Genomic DNA, 16,871 nt, shown 5'->3' with positions numbered 1-16,871 from the left:
TTGTATTTATTTTACCTATAGCCTAACTTAAAGATAACCCTATGGTTGCCCTTTCGGGTATGCTTTGTTTTGACAAGGTATGCTAAACCGGATAGCTGAAATTAGCCTACCTTAGAAAAAGTAGGTGGTATGAAACTCTCTAGGCATTATTTTTGAGTTGCGAGGGGCAATGCCTCGACAGTCCCCCAACCCAGAGAATTTAGAGGGACTAGGACTGCTACTTTATCCTAGGTGGGCAGATCCTGGTGTACTTCTATAGAAGTGAGTGATTATAATCATTGTGTGACATGATGCCACTCTCCCAAGTAAAATTCTCTTGGAACAACCGCTAATTCTCATGGTCTAGGTTCCGTCCTTGGGGGGTTACGACTCAGAGAGATACTCAAGAATAATAAAATACATAGCATAATAAATATTGAGTTAGTCAGCTTATTTCGGGTTGGTCTACGTCATACCCAGGTAGATCGAACAATAAAGTGAAACATAAAATAGTTGCTCACTTTACTTTACTGCATATTATTCTTGTTCCTGAAAGTTGATAAATTTTTGTTTATTGATATATATCTTATTCTTATTTGGATTGATGTTAAATGCTTGAGATTCTTATTTCATACTTGCTTATGAATTATGGATGCATGAATAGCTAGTGAAAAATCTTATATCTGCCTTGTTGATAGTTGATGCAAATTCTGAGATATTTATATCATGCATGCTTTATGTGTTGTATCTTGCATTAGCTGTCCAAAATTTACTAGAACTTTTCAAAGTCTCGTTCTTTCAAAATAAAGATATTTTTCAGAAGATATGTGATAGCTAGAGCGAGTGCAGGATGCTGGAGGGGGTTGTACACAGTGATGTTTTCGATGATCCCAAGGGATTCTTGTTTAGTTTAAATTTTAATACTTTTTGATTATTCACATGACTATTAAATTGGATAATTGATTTATTGATTCAATTTTAAAATTCAATTATTTTATGCTTAGTCAATTCTCATTCGGGGTATGTGATGGTAGTAATTCTTGTAATGTAATGTGTCCGAAAGATTTAACCAAGAAATCAATTTATGAAATAGATTTTCAAAATCAATATTTTCCCCTTGTGTTTACCCACATAAGAATGACTTAAGGATTTTGTTATTTGGATACTTTAATTTTGAACTATGTTTTACGGAGCTATTAAATATCAGTGCATGCGTAGGCTGACTCTCTAGAGCTTAATTCTATTAAGGTGATGCCAATGATGAAAGACTTAGTTTAATAACTTATGTTATGTAGTGATTCAATAAGATTTATTGAAGGTGGTTCCATACTGTATCTGGTACTAGGAAGCTATGACACGCTTGCGCTCAGGTGGGCCATCTAGTACTTGGTAGGGTTGAACATTTTTTAGTTCTTCATGGTCGTTTATAAACTCATCTCCATTATAAAGGTGATGATATGTACAAGGCAAAGCCATTCCCTACCAAAGAACGATGTGTAACTTCACCAAGGTTGAGTTTCTTTTATTAGAATAACTTTTTCATAGCTTATTTGAGTCTCCTTAAGCACCAGTGAAGTAAGCCTTGAGTAATGGACCCACTAACACTCAAACAAGCAAGAAAAAAAAATTGTGAGTTAATAAAAGCATGCATAGGAATAAAAATTCAGGTAAAATAGACAAAAGAAGAGAAAAAAACCTACTCGGGCTTTAGGGAAGTCTTAGCCATTTCATTGTAGGAGTATTCGGCAAAATCTTCATATGTGAGCCTTTAAGAGAGCAATCTGATTGTTTTCCCACTCTTAACTGAATTTTCCCTAGTGAGAAAAGGGGCTTTACTATGTAGGAAACCACTCTTCTTATCTAGAAAATAAGTTTTTAGCTCAAAAGAGTGTTCTTGATGATTTTCAAACTTGGTGGAGAAACTAAGCAGAAAAAGATAGGAAAAAATCAGTTTGCCTAGAAAATTTAACAAAGAAACTAGCCTAGGAATTAGTTTAGAAAAGAAAGATGTTACGTACCTTGGGACCTCTTTCCCAAGTGAAGAAATGGAAGGAGAATAGTAAGCACGAACCGAGCATAAGCACAAGCACTCCAAAAAGAAATGTAAAGGATTAAGAGGGCTTTGAAAGAGAGAGAAAGATGAGAGAAACCCCAAATGAATCATAGATGTTAAAGGACAACTGAAGATGGAGGGCCAAGGAGAAGAGGGGGAGCTTTTTATATTCCCACCCTTTCAGATTTTTTTTCTGAAAAATTGCGGGTCTTACACGAACACAAAGGGTAATCACACAAGAGGATGTCCCACCCTCGCTCTTCTTAAAACTCTACACATTGGATAATTATTATTCATCCTAATCTATTTAATTAATTAAGTTCTTAATTAAGTTATCTATTTTTTAAAGAAATAAATTCTTATTTATAATGGATAATAGAGTGAACTATGGATCCTATTCAAAGAGTCCATGATCCAATGTGACACCCTACTCTATTTAATTAACTAAATACCATTAAATAAATGAATTAACATAAAATTTTGCCATTAAATTTATTTTGATTTTATTTCTAAAATTTTCAAAAATGCTAGGCATTATATCAGAGAGAGAGAGAGAGAGAGAGAGAGAGAGAGAGAAACTTCATCTTATTTAATGCATAAAAGGTGAACCCCAACTCTCTATTTATAAAGTGGAGACCTCCAGTCCAATCATAATCTAACTGTGACTTTATAACGAATCATATCAAGAATAAAAAACTTAGAGAAAGCCTCATAGGTCGATCTCTATCAAGACTCTTACATTAATTCAAAATTTTAAACAATTAAGATGGTAGTTAATTAATTTTAAAAAAATATATAGGAAGCCTCTAGAAGTGGGGGACGTCCCATGTTGGTCTCTTGGTTCACGTCCCTATATGGGTCCTATCGGGTGACCCTCCTTGGTTATGATGCATACATGTGTTAGGCTCTCATTTCTTTTGGTATGGACACATGTTTATGTGAAGAGGACACATCAGCTCCCACATCACTCTTCGGGGTCTCACCTAGGCCTGAATGACCCTCACTGCCTGTAGAGAAAGATGTGTGGATCCTAAAGCTCATACACTACAAGAAACCTGTGGATTAGCGACGACCTAAATCCATCGCTAAACTATTTAGCGACGGACTAGCGATGGATAGAGGCCATCGCGAATTTTTGCTCGCTAATTGGCGAAAAACTTATTTGTCGTTAATTTCGTCGCAAATTTGCGACAGATTAGCGACGAACATTATCTGTCGCTAATCTGTCACTAAATTTAAAAATAAAAATAAAAAAAAATTGATCCCTGTCGGGCGGTACTCCGGCAACAATAAGCCGGACTTATACCGCACCCGACAGGGATTAAACAAAACGATCGTTCTGCCTCGTCGCCGGACTTGTATCGTCCTCCGTGAACCAGCGCTCTCCGGCATCGCCGTCCTCCGTGAACCAGAGTCGCCGTCCTTCAGCAATCGCTCAGCCTCGTCGCCATCCACCGTGAAACGGTGTCCTCCGAAGTCGTCGCCGTCCTCCGGCGTCGTCGTCGTTGCCGTCCTCCGTGAAACTGCATCCTCCGAAGTCATCGCCGTCCTCCGAAGTCGTCACCGTCCTCCATCGTCGTCGTCCTCCGTCGTCGTTGTCCTCCATCGTTGCCGTCCTCTTGTGTCACCGTCGTCCTCCGTCGTCGCCGTCCTCCATGAAACTGCGTCCTTCGAAGTCGTTGCCATCCTCCGTCGTCGTCGTCCTCCGGCGTCGTCGTCTGCCGGCGTCGCCGTCCTCCGTGAAACTGCCTCGTCGCTGTCATGCTTTCCAGCGCGCTCTTCGACGGGGAGAGAGCGGTTTAAATCATGCGCGGTCGATTTAAATTTCGAACGGGGAGAGAGGGAAAATTTCGCGCTCGGTTTAAATCGAAAATTAGCGAGGGATTTAGCGAGAGAATTTTTTCGTCGCTAATCCGTCGCTAATTAACGACGGAAAAATTCTCTCGCTAAAATGGTTTTCTTGTATTGAGAATTAGCGACGAAAAATTATTGTCGTTAATCTGTCGCTAATTAGCGACAGATTCATGAAGAAAGTTTTCTCTAGTTAATCTGTCGCTAATTTACGATGGAAAAAATCTGTCGCAAATTTCCATCGCTAACTAACAATTTTATTATAGTGATATCTACACCATCTTCCCACAACACTTGCACAACATAGTCAATCGGTACTTATATATAATCATTTTCCCATTGCTATGTAGGTTCGCCAAGTTCCATGGATCGGGTGTTGAAGTTCAACTTAATGGTTTCCTAAAACTCGGTTTTGGTTGAGGTCACTAAATGAGCGGGGCATGTTGCAAGAAGTACTTAAACCTTCATCTTTATTAATCTCACATGCAGTATCTATTTGAGCTATTCTAGCCCATCTCCAAACATGGGCTTTCTTAATCCTCCGTTGAAGCTCATATCCTGCTCTACATTTTATGCCATAGCCATGGTCTTGTTATATAGGCAACCATGAATGATTGGATTAATTATTAAATTAACTTAAAGATAATGCCCCATTAATTATCTCAATGCAGCCACTAAATAACATTGATATCACTATTAAGATAGGAGTTATTACACATCATTGCAATTAATTGGCCCACCATTTCAGTCTCTCTTGGGGTTCGTGAGACCCTATGGTTATACTGAGATCCAACACCTTTACTGGCACTATTTTCGACCAACAGGATGTCTCTAAATTCACCTTATGAAAGCAGATGCCCACACTAGGACTCAATCTCAGGATAGGGAAAGACCTCCAATCCATGAACCTCAAACCTTGTGGGCAACCTCTTTGAAATCCAAATGAATTGAACGTTTGATTTAAATGTTAATAAAGATTGGATCCAATGAGAATCCTATAGTTTGGTGAGATTCAAATTTTGTTTCAATAAATGGATTCCGATCCAGATTCAGATGGAGCAATTTGTCTATCCGATGCCTTTCAAAAAAAAAATCTCTCCAACATCAAACCCAATTAAGGAAATCCAATTAAGTTGGATTCAATATTTTCTGTATCGGAACCAAATCCGACCTGTTTACAACAAATAAAAAAGTGGGAAACCTTGCAAAAGGGTTATATCAATTCTTTTTTGAATTTGGATCCAGATAAAATAGTTGCATCTCTCACCCTTGTCCAATCTTTCGTCGGACATCCAGCATCAAACTGTAACAGGGTCGAGTGTGATCTGGTCGGGTAGATTTCCCAACCCGAGTCCATTTTCAACACCCATTGGTCAAAATTATTACCGTTGTCGTGCTGACCGTTGAGTGAAGCGGACCAATCGTGTCCTGATGAGTCAGCGGTAACGGCTATCTTTCCTGCTGGTTTCCCCCCACCGCCCTCCCGTCTCCTGCCCTGTCATTCTGTCAAATGGGGCATCTCGTAACTTGTAAGAACGCTGAGGGTAAGACCGTCCATAGGAGTGAGAAAGCGGACGTTCAAGCCGTGAAGTTTGCGTTCAGTGACTTCCTTAGGAACCCTCCCCTATATCTCTATAAAGGGCTGCAATCGGAAGGGTGGAAGCTTAACAATCGCATAAGCATAAAAGCTCGTTTGGAAGTGAGAGCAGAAAAAGGCGAGGGGGAACATAATACACACAGACGGAGGCAGAGACAGCAGCACCATGTCCTGCGGCGGCGTTCTCTGCCACTCTCCGTCTCTGACAGGAGCCATCCACCACACCCGCTTCCAGCCATGTTCTTCCTCACCAGAAGCTCTATCACTCAGCCATCCTTCTTCTTCTTCCTCATCTTCTCCTTCTTCTCAGATGGATTCTCCGGTCAAGCGTGTTGTTGTAAGGGAGGATAACCAGAACCATCAGCAGCATCTCAAGGCGGAGGCATCCCCTTACAGTAATAAGCTCAGGCTGCTGCTGCAGATGAACCGTCGTTTCGGGAGATGGGAAGAAGATCATTGCGAGAGCAGTTCCACCGCCTCTGCCTCACCTGGTCCTATGAAGACGAGGAAGAGACCCGCGAGGCTACATATACCCCCGGCGCCAGAGGCCGCCTTAGTCGGTTCTCCTCTGGGAAGAAGGATCGACGCACCCAAGGAGGTGGAGTTTGAGGGGGACGGTTATTCCGTTTACTGCAGAAGGGGGAGAAGACGAGTGATGATGGAGGATTGCTACATCGCAATCGTTGATCGCCAGAGGGGTCCCAAACAGGTACGAGGCCGTTTATTCCCTCTCCATCTCCTGATCCGCTTTGCGAAAACAGGAGGATTGAAGAACCAAGAAGAATCAGAAAGCAAATTACATCTGTTTGTTTATTTTTGACAGATTTTCTTTGGAGTATTCGATGGGCATGGGGGGAGAGCTGCCGCTGAGTTTGCGAGCAGCAACTTGGGCCCCAATATCATGAGCCAGTCGCTGGCTTGCATGGATGATGATGATGGAGGAATCGAGGATGCAGTGAGAAATGGTTACCTGATGACTGACTCCGACTTCCTGAAGCAGCAAGTGAGCGGTGGGGCGTGCTGCGTGACTGCTTGGATCAGAGACGAAAGCCTTGTGGTGTCTAATGCTGGAGATTGTCGTGCTGTGCTGAGCAGAGAGGGACGTGCTCATGCCCTTACCTGCGATCATCGGCCCTCCGTGGAAGCCGAGAGGCAGCGGATCGAAAGCTTGGTTAGTGTCTGTTTATTCGAGTAATTTGATTTCGACGACTTCATTTCACCAAGGAGCCGAAGTTTGTGATTTTCTTCGGAAATTGGTGTTCCGTTCATTCTTTTGAGCTTTGTTCTTCGTAGATGGGGTTTCATGATTTCCCCCCATAGGTTGTTTTTTTTATTTTTGTTCTAATTCTTCAGTTGGAGTGAATTCGCATTGACGCTTATACCACGAATCAAATGCAGGGAGGCTATGTGGATTTGTGCCATGGTACATGGAGAGTGCAGGGGACTCTTGCCGTTTCACGTGGGATCGGAGATTCACATCTAAAGAAGTGGGTTTCCGCAGAACCAGATACCAAAATCGTCAGAATTACACCTGAATGCGAGTTTTTGATCCTGGCAACTGATGGGCTGTGGGATAAGGTGCTTATTCCAATCCCCTTCCTCCAATTCTTCTCTCCTATGTTCATTATCATCATCATCTTTATTATGATTATTATTATTAATGAACAATCACTTGACATTTTCTCATTCTACACGCATTCTTTTATGTCTTCAGGTGAGCAATCAGGAAGCGGTGGATCTTGCTCGACCCTTCTGCTTATGCACACGTGGCACTTCATCAGTGTTGTCCGCGTGTAAAATGCTGTCAGAGCTGTCGGTGAGTCGGGGTTCGGTGGATGATGTCAGTGTCATGATAATCCAAGTGCCACGTTTCTTAGGGGACCACTTCTAGAATCGTTTTTTGACTCGACTAACTCATTGTTTGTAATTGAGAACAATCTAGCACGTAGTAGACGGGGAGGGGAGCAGCCGTGCGTGTTAAGTCAGAAGTTAGAGACGCACACAACAGTGAACCGCGGCCGCGGGTGTAGTTTTTTCACCGCACGGCTACCTAAATCGAGACTGATATTTGTAATAAATTTGACATTTTTGTAGTCAAGTGAACTTCATTCTTTCATTTCTTGTAATAAATTTGACAAAGAGTTGACACTATTTTGTAGCTGCGGTTTGTGTTAAAAAATTACATATATTCATTAGCCCCTTTCCGTCTTGTTCCATTAGCCCCTTTCCGTCTTTTGACGATGATAACTGGCGCACCAACATGCATTGATCAAGCGTGTGTTTATTTTTTTTGGTTTCGTGGACAAGGGTTTGATAAAGTCCTGTTCCAAAGGTTTGATAGGGGCTCTTATATAAGTGAAAGCTGTGGGGGGCATACAGGGAGGATCAAGTGTAATGTGATGTACACTGCTGTAAGCTGTGAGTGTAACGGCCCAATCCGGCATCTCTAGAGCTTGTGTTCGTGGATAGTTTTCAGAAAAAAATTACCAAAAATGATTAATTCATACAATCAGTAATAACTGTTACTGTCCAAAATTATCACAAGTATATTCAAAGTCTTATGGCAACTGAGTGACAAAGTCTACGATTAGTTTCTTTCTTTGGCCGCAGTATCTGAACTTATAGTTGCAAGCAAAAGAAGATGAATCTACCTCAGTAAGTTTTTATTTAGAAAATTAGATATGACTGTTACAAATATAGTGAGCTTTAAGTTGCTAATCTTAGTTTAGTTTACTAACTAAGTACACATGTTTATAAATTTTATCTTTTTTATTTCTTTATCATCATTTTTAAAGTAGACATTCACATTCTACTTGTGCATAGCAATCCACGTAGACAACTTAGAGCCATAGACTATATATGTGAACTACTCACAACAATATAGTTTAAATAGGCCCTGATTATAGACATAAGTTGTAAGATCCATAATTTTTTAGTAAAAATTCTGAATAAATTCAAGAGGTATTTTATGTAAAAATAACATATGAACCCGAAATGCGAAATAAATAGATTTCAACGAACCAATTATATACTTATGACATATATATCATCGCAAATATATACTCAAATAGTTAGGGAGTCATACTTTTTTTTTTTTAGTAAAATTAGAAGATTTCAATGATCCAACTCATTTAGTTTCGTCGATACGAAAAAAATGATGTACTCACAATTTCTCGCAAAAAATATCAACGAAACCTCAAAAATACGTGAGACTCACAAAAATATCCTACGAAAATATCTCATAAAAAATATCCTGTGGTTTTCATAAAAATATACTATGGAATAATGATGTGGGCCCTATAGAGGTATAGAAATCATTTTATTACTTTACTACCAAGTTTGAGTCTTGGATAAAGTAAGTTAAACTAGATCATACCCAAACCAAAAGTGGATCCAAGATCCATAAAAAAACTATAAATAGAGGTGACCCCCCCCTCCCCCTCTTAAACATTGTTCTCCCTCCTTCTCTATCTAGCTGCTCTATTCTCTCTCTTGGTTCTAGCCTATACCAAGTTCACTTGAAGTGAGCTTGGACGTGCTTTACTCAGGATAAGCTCAGTTGGTCAAGATTCACTTGACCTACCAGGTTAGCTTTTCTCTCTCCTCTTTTGTCTAGTCTTAGCCTAGGTCAAACCTACTTGACCTAGACTTAGCGTAGTTGAGATGGGCTTGGACCCACTTGACTTAGATCAATGATGGCCTGACCTCCTCTATCATTCCCTTGCCTAAGTCCAACTCATCAGACCTAACCTAGTCTAGTTGAGGTAGGTTTGAACCTAGTTGAACCTAAGCTAGGTCCAAACCGGTTCTTGCTTTAGACTTCGTTAGATCGTTGTTTCATCGAAAGTTGTAAGAGCGTAATACCTCAAATTTTGTATTTCGAAAATCATGGATTTTTATTTTTTTGAAACATCTTTTTATAAAATAGCAGTAAAAAACAAAACGGGACAAAAACTTGATGTATTACTTCTCGTTTACATTCACATTCATACATGCATTTAAATTTAAAAATTTAAACATTCATAAATTTCATACATGTCCAAATTAATAGTAAAAGTCTATTTAACAAATTAAATATCAGAGTCTTGCTCTCAATCCAAAATGCTCAGAGATTAGGAAAGGCATGGCTCGATCCCCGTCGCAACCTTCCATCATCACATGTGAGATCACTCGCTACTTGAAAACATTAAAATTCATAGGGTAAGACAAACATGTCTCAGTAGGGTGAAACTATACAAAACACATAAATTAGAAAGGTAAGCATGGATTACTTCATTTTTTCATACATGCAGCAAGATTAATTACAATGCAAAATAAGCATGATTTTTTAATAACCCATTCAAGCATATATCTGCAAAAGTACATTCAATCAAACATCCACTTAAACATGAATAATTTAAAATGCATAAACAATTAAAATGCATGCACCTACCATTGCAGAAGCCGATTTTATACAATAACCATTTATTATCTTTAATTATATTTTCTTTCTTACATGATGCATGCCATGCCTATCTAATACACAGTCATTTAAGTTATAATTTTAGAATTCTGTAGGTATAATCACAGACAGAAATTCTGGGTCAAGGCCACGATGTAGGCAGCGTTTTCAATTAAAGGGTGGATTTAGCCTGGCCAAGCACCATTCACTAGTGCTGTGTGAGGAATGTAAAAAGTGAGAGAAGTTCTCACATTATCATCCTGATGCAACAGACTTTACTCAAGAGATTCTGTACCTCCATGATACAGTTTAATATAGAGGGTTCCTCTATCTTTGTGGTTGGGGGGATCAACCTTTTGTGCTCAATTCAATACCCACGAAGCTAGACTAGTACCAAGATTTTGATTTAATTCTGAATTAATAAATATGTTTCGAATAGTATAATTGGAATTGAGTTTGATTCAAACCTAAATTAAGATTTAATGGTATGTCAATCTAAGTTTTAGTTATACAATAATTTGAATCTATGACAAAATTTGATTTAAAATTTAAATTAAATTTGAATATAGTACCTGTGAATTCTTGGCAATTAATAAATAATTAAAAATAGAATTTTACATTCTATATTAAGTAAATTTTAGGAATCTTATAACCTGAGAGTTAATTTACATGTCAAAAAAAGGGTATGAGTGCAAGAGGATACTTTTCGGGTTTGAGTGGACCGACCCGATTCGAACAACACTGATCCATGTATGGATTAGTGTTGGTTGTATTTGAGGGGATTTTGATCAGTCTCTGCTTGGTCTCAACAGATTTTAACAAAAAAAATATTTTAATGAGCTAATTAATTTTTTTTTAAGAGTTACTGAATTGCCCTTCTAGGTTTGGTTTGTTGTGATCACAGAATGGCTACTAAATGGTTATTATTTGGCATGTGTTTAGGTAGATCAAATCCAGAAAGGTTTGAGAGCTACCATATACCTATCCTTGTATTCTTGACGTTGGAATTTCCTTTATTGTGGCATTAATTCTTTCATGCTTGTTGTTGCACTAATTCTTTCATGCTTAATCTCAAAGATAACATGAAATGTTATTTACAAAAAAAAAGAAAGATATAGTTATCTTTAAGCTCATGTACATGTCACTACTTTAAAAATACTTTCCTAAAAGAGGAACGAAGCAGAACTTGGGTCATTTTTTAATCTGAGTTTTTAATTGTGTGGGGGGCGATTCACATGTAGTTACAAGTGGTAAACAAAATCATCCATTGACAAACTATCGTATGACTATTGTTAAGAAATCATTAAGAAATAGTTCACTTATCACATATCTAATTAAAATATAAAAAAAAGCATGTCAGCTCAACTGGGCGGATGGGTATGCATATAGTATAGTTAATATTATGTAAATATTGTAACTTAGGTTTAAAACTTAGAAAAAAAATATAGAGTTGACTTAGTCAACTTGCTTGCCAAGCAAACAAGTTGCTAAGTCTTGCAAAATGGAAAGGTTGGGACCCCATGTGGGTGTCGACCAACCCTTCCCCTAATTAGTAAGGCAACATATATTGTGTATATTACATACTTTATAACATATATATATTATATAAGCTATGCTAATAGAAAAAAATGAAGAAGGAAAAAGAGAGAGAAAAAGGCAAGCAAGTTAATGAGATTTAGAAACACATTCAAGATTAAATCCAGGGCTTAGGTTAGCCCCAACCCTTGACCTAATTCAAGAAGTTATAAAAGTAGAGGAGAGGCTCATTCCCTCCCTCCCCCCTATTTGATATTTTTTGAGAGCTTCTTCCTTCTCCCAAATTTCTTCTCTCCTTCTTTCTCCTACACCAAACCATTGGTGTTTAGCCCTTGGATTAGCAAGGGAAGGGTGTTATGTATGTGAGAGAAGACTTGAAAGGCTATTTTCAAGTTCGTAGCATGCCTGGAATGGCCAGATCGTTCAAAAAGGCCGACCAACGCGTGTAGGAACAAAATTTTTGCCAAAAAATAGGGGGATCTATACTTCTCATACAAAACAGATTTCGTAGCACAAATTCTATAGGTTTTTCATAAGTTTAGACCCTAAACCAACCCTCACATACATGGGTTTGGCTTAGGGCTATCAAATTGTGGAAAAAGAATGGTTTTTCGAGAGAAAACCCTTTTTGAAAACATATTTTGCTCAAAAACCAGTTTCTCAGAAAAGAAATATGTAAATTTTTAAAATACATAAGTTATTCCATAATTTTCCTGTAATTATGGATTTGGGTTTGTAGAGTAGGCTGTTGTAGAGATTCTGTAAAAATTTGGTTGATTTCCATGGTCAAAATTTTGCGATATAATGACTTTACTTATATCAGGTTTTTCAAAAAAGAAATTGGTAAATTTAGGAAAAATTATGAATTTCATAATTTAGACCATGAAATATTTAACTGTCGTTGGTAGAATATGTGCATGAGTATATCCTGTGAATTTTGCATATTTTTTAATTTTTAATTATAGAGAAATTCCATAATTTACTTATTTAATTATGTATTTTACTGAATTAATTTATGAGAAAATAAGGCATGTGTGGGACGAGTCTATTTTTCTAGCCAAATGACTGAGGAAAAATAGATTTGTCTGTTGTACATTATGATGAAGTGATAGGTGTATTTTGATTTAATTTCTTGAGTTAAATTATATATAAAAAATATGGATGTATGGATTCAGGTGAACCAGTTTGGCCCCACCCGAATGCATAGACCCGGTATTATAATTTTTCGGACAGACATCCGACTAGTAAAATGCTCATAACTCCTTCATCTAGAGGAGTTTTGATGAGCGGTTTGTTGTGTTAGAAAGCTAACATTATCTACTATGAAATTTTGGGCTCTGTTTATGGATTGAGCACGATTCTGTGATAGTTAAAATAGAAAAGTATATGTCAATAGTAAAACAACCATAACTTACTCATATAGACAAATTTTTATGAACAGTTTACGGCTACAAAAAACTGACAAAATTTTCTATAATTTGTATAAATATCAACTATGTTCACCGAATAAATTTTTTTGTTAACTCTGTAATAGTTGGACAAAATTGAGAGTTTTGTAAATTAGAACCAGTCTACGGACCGAACCTCAGTATTTGCATAGTTCATTATGTTTGGCATAAATTCTTTTCTTTCAATCAATAAATAGAATGTGTATGCCTGAGTATGGCTGATTTTATTTAGGGTATAATGTGTCTTTGATAAGACATGTATGTATGTTCAATGATAAGTATGTTTGCCCAAAAGGGGGCTATGCACAAGCAAATGATCGAAGAGTCCGAATTGCATAATGTGTTTATAAATGTTAATCGAATTCTTTCTGAAATTGTATGAAAGTTTATATGATTATGACGATGATGATGATGATATTGACATGTATGCATGGATAGATGCCAAGTAATGAATGAGATTCACATTTATACATATGCACATGTTTATATTTAAAAGCATGAATGAAAGAATGTTTTAATGTCAATGCTTTATAAGTGCATCGATTGCCCTGTTAGGGGTTGAATCCTTTTAATGAATTTGATTATGATTTCATGTAAGACATTAAGTGATTAAGTAAAACAATGCAACATCACAAGTAAAAGATACTTGCTGAGAGAGTGGCAAGTGGTACATCTGACTTCGTGGTACTCTGTTTGAGCATGGAAGGTTGCTCCTCTCCACACACGAAGATAAGAGAAACCTCTATAATAAATTGTAGCGTAGAGGGTAAGAAACTCATGAGTGAAAATATGATGCATCGAGATTAAAGGTGTTGGGAATCTCTCTCGAATTATCGTCTCTTACCCTGTCTCACGTGAAAGGTGTTGGAAATCTCTCTCGAGCCCCTCCTCGCTCCCCCTAGATCTGTCGTCCTTGATGAAAGATAAGAATTGTAACACATACCCCATGAATCAGAGCACTAACACCCATTATGACTCAGAGCACAACTAACCCTAAGTTATCCAACCCAATTAATTTCTTCTTTTGGCCATTTCATCTGCAAACACTCATGCAAGAATGATTAAAGGGATCAATAATGAAGCACCACTGATCTGAACTTTCTGGCATGAACTCTCGAATTTCTCTCGAGTCATATCAATCTCCATGCCAGAACGACCCAAAGTACTCCATACATTAAGCCATTTGTTACTCCATAGTCTGAGATGTTCAACCAATAGCAGGTCTCTAACATATTCAAAGGTACCCCAGTCTATATGCTTGTTAGCCCAAGTCAAAGTTCCTAGCTAGTGGAAGAAAATGCAAGGTCGAAACATGTGATCTCTTCCATAATTTAGTTTTCTCACCATTTTCAATCATCATATGAACAAAATCACAAAAACCTAGGAAACACTTTTACCCATCCTTTCCAAATGCCTAACTCATTCCTCCACTTACTGTTAAACATCCATTCCCAAGGCTATATTCGGTCTTCATCATTGGCACCCACCACTTGTCATCACGACTCAACAACCACCACCATTTCATGAGTTGGGCCCTATTAAGCTGCTTTAAATCCTTGATTCCCAGTCCACCTCCTTTAACCAGTCTGGTCATTAACACCCATTCAACCAAACCCATCTTACAATCGCTTCCACCCTTTCCTCCTCCCCATAAAAATTGTCAAACTTCTTTTTCAATCTTCTTAGGGATATGAAAGATGGCCAGCACGTGTGCAGGAATGCAAGTTAGGACATGTCAGATGGTACTAGGTCCAGATATAGCTATAGGGTCTCACAAGATGAACCCTAAAAAGCCATTGAATGGTGGTAGAGGTTTTTTAAGTGAGATTAATGTAAATATTAATCATATTAATATAAATATTAATCATAGGTTAATAGAATTCAATCCTCTTCATATCCTTGTATAAGACCATGGCTATAATAGAAAATTGACACAAATTATGAAAAGCACTCGAGCTCCTTTGGAGGATTGTGAAAGATCTCTCGCTTAGAGATATAACATGTGTCTTTACATAGATAGAGGTTTGACCCTTCCTTTTAGTGCACATGCTCCATTATCTGATGACCCTCCACCATATTTTGGGTATAAGACCTAAACTTCTTACATTGGTATCAGAGCCATGGGATGATGAGTCAATTGCCAGTGACACCCGTTTTCACCGTGTCATCCTCATAATCAATTTCATTTCAATGTCATTTGGGGCATGCATGTCGAGGGGAAAGAATACTACACTAATACTCTAGAGGGTGTAGTTGTCGTGATGCTGAGAGCAGACCAAACCAGACCAAGTGTTTAAATTAAGTACCCTCAGGTATGCTCCAAGCTACTATGGGCTCGAGTTCGAGCCAACGGCAACATCAATGCCATTCACGTGTTTAGACATGCAGGAAGGCAGTGGAGGTGCAATAGGGATCTTATATCTTATAAGAGGACAGATTTAGCCAGCATAGGCACATATCTGGCAATCTGAGGATAGATCCACTGGGCATATAAGATCTGCTGGTCTGAGGCATCAGGCTGGATATGCCAAGGAATTAGATCTATCTTTGTGAAAATCCACTTCTTTGATAAAGAAGAGGGCTAGCAGAGGAGCATCTCAAATTTTTTGAATAGAGGACAAATCTAAACGGCATAGGCTCAGAATTGTAGGACTTAGAGATGGTCAGACAAAAGTAGGCGCGGATCTGTCACTCAGTGAATTAGGTCTGATTGGTATAGGCATAGGTTGATTGCCGAAGTTGCAGATCCGACCATAATAGGAGAATTAATTGGCAGAATGTTAGATCTGTCAGCTAGTGCATGGATCTGCAGGTCAGGGTACAGATCCGGTCGGGGTTGGCACAAATCTACCAATGAAAATTTAGATCCAAACCTTGCACAGGGAGTCTGACCGACTTTGAAGAATGGTCTATAGATTAGTGCAGAGAGAGACATAATAGGATAATAGGGAGAGCACAACCTGAGGCGACCAACAATGACTGTTGGTAGAAGAGCAGACAGGGTCAGTGTAGGCTTAGATCCAACCTTGAGAAACAGTTGGCCCCAGGTACATAGATAGAGGGTAACAAACCCAAGTTGGTCTTGATTATCGCTGGAAGAACCACCAACATGCTCACATCCAAACAGTTGGTGGAGGCAGGCGAAACCTTCGCCGACAAAGAGAGGCCTCTGCTCCTTCAGGTCGTTTAAGGCAGAGGAGGTGGATCTTTTGAAGTTTCATTGATTGTTCACTGCTAGAGGCCATCGACCATCAGCAATGAGCGCAGCTTCGATGACTGCAGCTCATCACTCCTCTCTCTCTCTCTCGGTTGCTCAGAGCGAGAAATGTCGGTGAAGGCCACTACTAGAAGGAGGTCATTAGGTGGGAGACACCAGCAAAGGCCATTGTCAGAAGGAGGTCATCAGGCAGAAGGTGCCGACAAGACAGTAGAGAGGGCGCCCCCCTCTCTATCAGTTTCTTAGCAGGAGGCACCAATAAGGATGACTCAGAGACCACTCCCCTCTCCCTTAGTTGCTCAGAACAGACGATGTCAGTCGCTGGTGATGAGCTCTTCAGTGGCCACTCCTCCCTTCCCCTTCTCGGTTTTACAAGAGGAGGCAATGTAGAGGGGGGAGTGGCGGCAGCAAGCCACACCCTATGGATGTTCCTTTTTCCCTCTCTTCCATGATTTTTTGGAGGAGGGTGGTGGCGGCGAGCCAAGCTCCTACAACCACTCCCCTTCTCCGTTCAGCTAGTGGGGGTGCTGGTAAGCCACTCTCTTCTTCTTCCTTTTTAGTTTTCCCCCTTTTTGTAAAGGGGAAACCTTAAGGGTGAAATCGTGAAAGAAGAAAAAAAATGAAGAAAAGGAAAAGAAGGAAAAGAAAAGAAAAACAAGAAACAAAAAAAAGGATTCAACTAGTGACTTGATGATCCATAATTATATTTGGATTTGGTTGGGCATTTGGATTGGTTGAATTCAAGTAGC

General features: G+C 38.9%; 1 protein-coding gene across 1 annotated transcript; it reads left to right on the top strand.

Annotated features, from left to right (window-relative positions):
• The first annotated feature begins 5,563 nt into the window (after window positions 1-5,563).
• LOC149839493 (putative protein phosphatase 2C 2) lies at window positions 5,564-7,631 on the top strand. The gene is made up of 4 exons (XM_090004144.1): window positions 5,564-6,189; window positions 6,304-6,651; window positions 6,879-7,058; window positions 7,195-7,631. Exons 1-4 carry the CDS (start codon window positions 5,647-5,649, stop codon window positions 7,369-7,371), a joined length of 1,248 nt encoding a protein of 415 aa, XP_089860270.1. The 5' UTR covers window positions 5,564-5,646; the 3' UTR covers window positions 7,372-7,631.
• The last annotated feature ends 9,240 nt before the right edge of the window (window positions 7,632-16,871 follow it).

This window comes from Nuphar pumila, chromosome 4 (genome assembly GCF_984573655.1).
Source record: "Nuphar pumila chromosome 4, dmNupPumi1.hap1.1, whole genome shotgun sequence".
In the NCBI taxonomy this organism is placed as follows: Eukaryota; Viridiplantae; Streptophyta; class Magnoliopsida; order Nymphaeales; family Nymphaeaceae; genus Nuphar; species Nuphar pumila.
Note: the sequence above shows the minus strand (reverse complement) of the source record. Positions and strands in the feature narration are given on the sequence as shown.